Below are 7436 nucleotides of genomic sequence, written 5' to 3'. Positions count from 1 at the left end.
AGGTTATGGAGAAACTGGAACCCTTATTCACTATTGGTGGAAGTGTAAAATGGTGCAACCACTATGGAAAGTGGTGTGGCGCTTTCTGAAAAAGTTGCAAATAGGGATACCATTTGACCCAGCAATTCCACTATTGGGAATATACCCTAAAGAGACCATAACCGACATCCAAGCAGATATATGCATACCCATGTTTATCATGGCTTTGTTCACCATAGCAAGGAGTTGAAAACAACCCAAGTGCCCATCAACAAACGAATGGATAGAGAAGCTGTGGTATATTCATAGAATGGTATACTACGCTGCATTGAAAAACAAAGATCTCATGCAATATTATTCAAAATGGGCATGGTGCCACTGTTGTAGAATGGGACTGACACCAGACTTGGGGTAAGACTGAGAAAAACAGGATAAATTATGTATACTGCATTGAAACAGATGAGGGAGAGAACAATTTAAAAGTAATATATGATAGGGTACTATGGTTATCACGAGAGTCCAGATTTAAGGTTGTGTAGTGGAGTGTACTCGGGGCAGTGGGGGGGGGGTTGCGGGGGAATTGTATACCAATGAAAAAATTTTTCTTTTACTTTTCAAAGAGAGAAGCGAACTGAGGGCCAGGGCTGGGCAGGGAGAAAAGTACAACAACAATGAATGAATGGAAATCCAAAAATCTCTCTAAATGTTCATTAAAATTAATAACGTAAAATAAAAAACCCACAAAAATCGTTAATATCACATACATGCAGAATATTGCTGAAGATCATCCTAAAATAGCTTAAACAGTACATAGAGAATTTCCAGATTTTCAATTTTGATTCAGAAGAGCTTTTATATATCAGCAAAGGTCTTTATTTTGGCTTTTCACCTCGAAATATATGTTCTCTGTATATAGAATTTTAGATGGACATTGTTTTTCTTTGAGTAATTTAAGGATGCTGTTGCACTGTCTTCTAGTTCCTGACAATGGCAACGAGAAATTTTTAGGTGTTGTAGATAGTGGTATTTTTTTTTTTCTCCATGATTGTTTTTTTTATCTTTTTTTTTCTATTATTGATTTTGACTGGTTTGATTTTGATGTGCTTTTGTATAATTTTCTATGTGATTTTTGGCACTTGGATTTCATTGGGATATTTAATCTTTTGGATTTATTCTTGTGTGTTCTTGAGTTGATTTCCCATTCTAAATGACCCTATATAATGGAGTAGAATTGCTTATAGCTTGCTTGGCTCTAATCTTTATGGGAACAGGCCTCTAGATCTTAAGTGAAGGTACTACTGGTAAGTTCAAACTTTGAACCTTTGACTTGTGGTTATGTACTTAACCATTGTGGATTTTTTTTAAAATTGTTAAGTGCTGTTAAATCAGTTCTGTCTCATGGTGACTCTGTATACTACAGAATAAAGTTCTACCTGATCCTCTACCATCCTTACAGTAAATCATTACTGTGTTAGAGCCTGTTTTTCCAGCTGCTGTGTCCATCCAGTTGTGGAGGGTTTTTTTTTAACTGACCTTCTTTCCAAGCATAGTGTCCTTCTCTAGGGACAGGACTTTTCTAGTAATGTGTCCAGATGATGTGAATGAAGTCTTGGCATCTTGCTTCTAATGAGCTGCAGTTTGAAGACTGATTTGCTCTTTTTGCTGTCCACAGTGTATTCGGTGTTGTTCCCTACAGCATAATTTAAAGCCATCAATTCTTCTTTGATCCTCTTTATTAATTATCTGGTTTAAATGCATGTGAGGCTATCGAAGAGACTGTAGTTTGAGTCAGGTTCACAGTCTTCTAAGAGACATCTTTGCTTTTTAACACGTTAAAGAAGTCTTTTGCAGTGGTTTTTCACACTGTACTATCTTGTTTGATTTCTTTGCTGCTGTTTCCATGATCTTTAATTGTGGATCAAAGAAAATGAAATCTCTGACTACTTCAGTCTTTTCCGTGCTAGGATGAAAATGTGATGTGTTTATCATATTATCATTGGTCCATTTGTGAAGATTTTTGTTTTCTTGATGGTGGGTGTGATCCATAGTGAAAATGGTAATCTTTTATTTTCATTAGTAAATGCTTTTTGGCCTATACACAAATTTTTCATGAACTTAATTAAATGTTCTGGGATTCTTGTTCTTCACAATGTTATCCATACTTTGTTATGATCTATGCAGTCAGATGTTTTCGTAAAATTAGTAACAACACTGGTAAATATCTTCTGAAGTTAGGGACCTCTCCAGATATTTGAGGAGTAGTGATGTCATTTTGAGGACTGAGGTGCATCTGATTCAGCCTTGGTCTTTCTTACTACTTGCTGTGCATCTGAAAGCTGGACAGTGAATAAGGATGACAGAAGAAATTGATGCCTTTGAGCTGTGGTGTTGGAATACAGTACTGAACATTCCAAAGACGGCCAAAAGAACAAACAAATGTGTTTGGGAGAAGTTGTAGCAGGAATGCTCTTTGGAGGCAAGAATGATGGGACTTCACCTCACATATTTCGGGCATTTTGCTCTGAGGGGCTATTCTTTGGAGAAGGACACAATACTAGGAAGGGTGGAGGATCAGTGAAGGAGAGCAAGACCCTCACCAGGTGGATTGACACGGTGACTGCTGACAGTGGACTCTTGGGTGTGTCAGCAAGGGTGAGCATGGTGCAGGATAGAACGGGATTCAGCTCTTCTGTTCATAGGATTTCTCTAAGTCATACCCGACTCGACAGCACCTAATAACAGTAGCAGCAATAACAAATACCTTCCTGATAGTTGTTTTTTTTTTTTTAGCCAAGCTCCATCTGACATCAGCAATGATATTTCTTGCCCTCTTCTGAATTTGTTTTGAATTTCTGACAGCTTTTTGCCAGTGTACTGTTGTAGTCATTTTACCTTTGCAAAATTTTAGCTGTGTGTGATATTAACTGTGTTGTTGTGTAACTTCTACATTCTTTTGGATCACCCTTCTTTGTACAAATATGTATCTATTCCAGTGGGTCTCCTAGGAAGTCTCTCAGATTTCCTGACAGAGATGAGTGATTGCTTCTAGCCGTCCATTTGTTGAACATTCAACTATTTTGCCAGTAGGGCTGTATTGTGAGTTTATAGTTTTCATCGAATTTGGGAAATCTTCTATTTCTTGAAAAGTTTTTGCTTGTTTTGTTTGCTTGTTGAGTCTTTTTCTTGTATTGTCTTTCTCACGGGCTTCAACTGTGTGTATACTAGGTTACTTGAAATTTTTCTTCAGTTCACTGGTTTTCTGTTCATTCATTCCATGTTTCTCTTTCTTTAATGTCTGATTTGCCATATATCCAACCAGAATATTTTTCATCTTAAATGTTGTAGTTTTCATCACTTACATCCTACTAATACTATAATACTGTCTTAACGTACACCAGCTTTTATATTTTTGAACATATGAAATACAGTTATACTGAGATTTCATCTTTCTCGGATCCACAATCAGTGCTCTTGGCACCCGCAGTCATGAAATAAAAAAAGGAATTGCACTAGGAAAATCTGCTGTCAGGGACCTCTTTAGAGTGCTGAAGAGCAACATTGTGAGTCTAGAAAGTAAGGTGTGCTTGACCCAGGTGATGATCTTTGCAGTTACTTGTTATGCATCAGAGAGCTGGACAGTGATCAAGGATGACAAAAGAAGAATCAGTGCCTTTCAGTTGTGGTGCTGGAGAAGAGTATTGAATATACCACGGACTGCTAAAAAAGCAAATAGGTCCATTCTGGAGAGTGTGATACCAGGTTGTTCTTTGAAGGCAAGGATTTTGACACTCTGTCTAACATACTTTGGGCCTGTTTTTAGGCGGGACTGGTCCTTGGAAAAGCACATCATGCTTGGAAGGGTGAAAGGTCATTGCAGGAAAGGAAGACTCTGAATGAGATGGACTGACCCAGTAACTGGGGTGTAGTGTGTAGAAGACAGTGAGATTGGCTCTAGGTAAGGCAGGGTTCAGAGCTGTTGGTTGCTAAGAGTCACAGATGATGAGTTGGTCCATCTTGTTGAAAGTTTACCTCTCTTTCACTATTTTTTCCAATGATTTCTGTCTCCTGATAATATACACAAAGAGTCATCTGTGACTCAGCTGTGCTTAATAACAACCTGTGAGGTAAGCTTCACTGTCCCTGCCTTTAAGGAACACTCTGCTAATACTGTTTTCCTTCCCCAATTCTGAGTTCTGTTTCTGTAACTCAAGGAAACCAGTGAGTGGGTGCTTTGTGAGATTTTTTTTTCCCTTTGACTAGAAGCTCTCAAGGTAGGAAACAAACTTTTTAAGGATTACTTAATTTGCTTTATGTCTCTTAATAATATTGCTTTAATTGTGTGATATTTGAAAACTAAAAAACTATCTTCATAGACTGTCTTTAAAAATTTAGATGGTAAGTAAATTTGTCTCTGATAACTCATCTTGGCTGAAATGGTTGTTTAAAATGATCTTTCTGGTTTTGGTGGAATTAATTTTTATTATATATATATGTATATATATGCATTTATAATGCCATGGATTGTCAAAAGAATAAACAAGTCCATCTTGGAATAAATATAGTAAATGTGCTCCTTAGAAACAATAATGATGTACCTTTGTCTTCTGTACTTTGGACATTGTATTAGGAAGGGCTAATACCTGGAGAAGGGTATTATGCTTGCAAAGGTAGAGGGCTGTCAGCAAAAGAGAAGAAGACACTCAGCAAGACACATGGAAACAGTGACTAAAACAATAGACTGAACCAGGCAGGGTTTTGTTTTGTTTTTCAGAGGTTTACTATGAGTTGGAGCCAACTTGATGGATAACCTAACAAGAACAATAGTTTGAACATTTGACTGTGTTCCAGATTTTTTCTTAATTGTTAAACTCATTAATATGATCTGTTTTCTCCCGTGTTTTAGTTAAAATAATTTTTTTTTGTTAATCTACATCTATCTTCTTTTCACTTGTACTTTCTGAGAGATGACATTGTCAGTAAGACAGTCAAGAATTTTATCAAATGCTGTGCCAAATGACCAAACTTATGTTTTGGAGAAAGTGCAGCCAGAGTACACCTTGGAGGCAAAGATGGCAAAGCTTTGTATCTCATCCCTTAGATATGTAACTAGTCGAGACCATTCCTTGGGAAGGAACATTATACGTGGAAAGATGGAGTGCCATCAAAGGAGAGGAAGACCCCCATCCAGAGGAACTGACATAGTGATTTCAGCAATGGACTCTATTGTATCAGAGATGATGAGGATGGCACAGGATATGACAAAGTTCAAGTTAGCTGTTCCTAACGTTACTTTGAGTTGTACTCTACAGCACCTACCAACAACATGTATATAAATAATATGCTGATAGATATTTGGGTTTCTAAAGATCCTCATTACACCCCTAGAGCAATTTAATACCAGTGTGCAGTTCCTTTTCCCTCCCATTTGTTGGTAGTCCATCTGTACTGCCTTAACAGCAGTGTATTTTTTTCCTCTCAACTTTTTGCAAGTACACTGAGCATTAATTATTTTGTTCTTGTACATCTTCCTCTTGATCTCTTCTCCTTTTCTTTTTCTCTGGGTATATCATATATCATTCTGTTGAAGAAGTCAGTGACATGGTTTATATTTGATCATTTCTCTCATATACCTTTTAGGTTTGGTTTAAATTCTAATTTAAAATTTTACTTGCTATTTTGTTTACTAGTTGTAGTTAACATTTTTTGTTGTAGATCAAAATTGGGCACAATCATATAAGGCTATTTTGATTCCATTTTCTGTTTTGAATACAAACCTGTGTGTTGCTTAATGGTTGTTAACAACAATTTTAATGATTATTTGCCTATTGAGACACACAGCAATTAGCTTGACATTGTTGTTAATGGAGAAGGTCAAGATTGTGACTAACACTAATCAGAAAAAGGAACTTTCAGGGAGCTCTGGTGGCCTAGTGGCAAGAAGCTGCATTGCAATCCCAGAGATATGCAGTTCAAATCCACCAGATTCTCTGCTAGAGAAGGAGGGACAATCTTTTCCTGTACCATTCAGATCTGATTTGAGGGCACACACAGAGAAAAGAATTAAAAAAAAAGAGAAAGGAAACTTTCATGTATAATAGAAAAACTTCTTCCAGTTTGTGTTTATTTGAAGTGCCTTTTTTTTTTAATTTAAAAATTATATGTTTAAATATGAAATAGTCAGAAATTTGGCTAGCCATTTTCGGTAAATATCCTCAATTTTTAAAAAATGAAGATGGAAGTAATACTGAGCAAAAATAATTTGATTAATTTGATTTTTACTCTTTCAGATTATATATGAGCAAGAAGGAGTATATATTCACTCATCTTCTGGAAAAACCAATGACCATGACAGCTTGATTTCAGGAATATTACGTGTTTTAGAAAAGGTACATATTTCTAATAAATTCTTTCTTTTAGTGAATGCTTGTGATAATAGTTTTTATTTGAGCCATTATTTAAAAGTTTGAATTTTCATCTGTAAGATGAAATTACAAAATTTTATAATTAAACAGTGGTTTAACATTTTTATGGAAATGATTTTGGAATAAAAAATTTAGAAGTATGAAATATCTTAAAACCTAGATTCTAGAAGTTGTACTGACAGAAATTTTTATGAGTAAGTGAAAAAACCAGTACGTGACAAATGCCAAACATTGGTTTCCATATTATATCTTTCTTACACATTATAAGTGCTAATATGTAAAATTTTATTTAGGATATAGGGAATAGAAATGTGACTAAGAATGAAAGATATTGAATAATCAGTGTGGTTCATAATTTTTTTCTTTAGGATTCTGAGGTAATAGTGGACTGGAAACCATTGGATGATGCATTAGATTCTTCTAGTATTCTTTATGCTGGAAAGGTATGTAAGGCAAAGAAAAATGTGACTTAAGGGAATTGAATTTTATAAATAATAGCTTTAAGAATAGCGATATACGATAAAGCGATATACAATTCATAAATTATGGGTCTTTTAAATGGTAAAATTAATTATAAAATAATATAGCTACAGACTTGTATAATCATTATGAATATTTAATTAGAAAACATTTTCATTACCTTTAAAAGGAATCTCTGTACCCAGTAGATGTCACTTCTTGTTCCTCTGATCTCTATCCCCTGGCAACCACTGATGTACTTTTCCCTTTTTTTACATCCTTCAAAGAAATATAATAATTTATGTCCTTTTGTGACTGCTTTCTCTTAGTATAATGTTTTTAAGATTCCATCCATACTACAGCATGTGTCAGTACTTCTTTATATTCATTTTCAAATGACATTCTATATATGAGTATATATCACATGTTGTTTATCAGTTGATATTTCAGTTTTAATGAACATTTACAGAGATTTTGGGTTTTCATTCATTCATTGTTGCACTGTTTTCTCTACCCTCCTCCCCTGTTCGTTTTTCTACCCCCCCTTGAATGTCTGTTTTAATTGTCCAATTGCCA

The 7436-nt window shown here is 35.3% G+C and overlaps 1 protein-coding gene across 2 annotated transcripts in view; it reads left to right on the top strand.

Annotated features, from left to right (window-relative positions):
• TBC1D15 (TBC1 domain family, member 15) overlaps window positions 1-7436 on the top strand; it is a 137493-nt gene that overhangs the window by 25896 nt on the left and 104161 nt on the right. For both annotated transcript variants that reach the window (XM_006882569.1, XM_006882570.1), the window contains exons 2-3: window positions 6267-6365; window positions 6770-6844. In XM_006882569.1, the coding sequence (XP_006882631.1) occupies window positions 6267-6365; window positions 6770-6844 (174 nt within the window). The remainder of the gene's footprint in view (window positions 1-6266; window positions 6366-6769; window positions 6845-7436) is intronic.

This window comes from Elephantulus edwardii, unplaced genomic scaffold (genome assembly GCF_000299155.1).
Source record: "Elephantulus edwardii isolate Elephantulus edwardi_28Jun2011 unplaced genomic scaffold, EleEdw1.0 scaffold00021, whole genome shotgun sequence".
NCBI lineage: Eukaryota > Metazoa > Chordata > Mammalia > Macroscelidea > Macroscelididae > Elephantulus > Elephantulus edwardii.
Note: the sequence above shows the minus strand (reverse complement) of the source record. Positions and strands in the feature narration are given on the sequence as shown.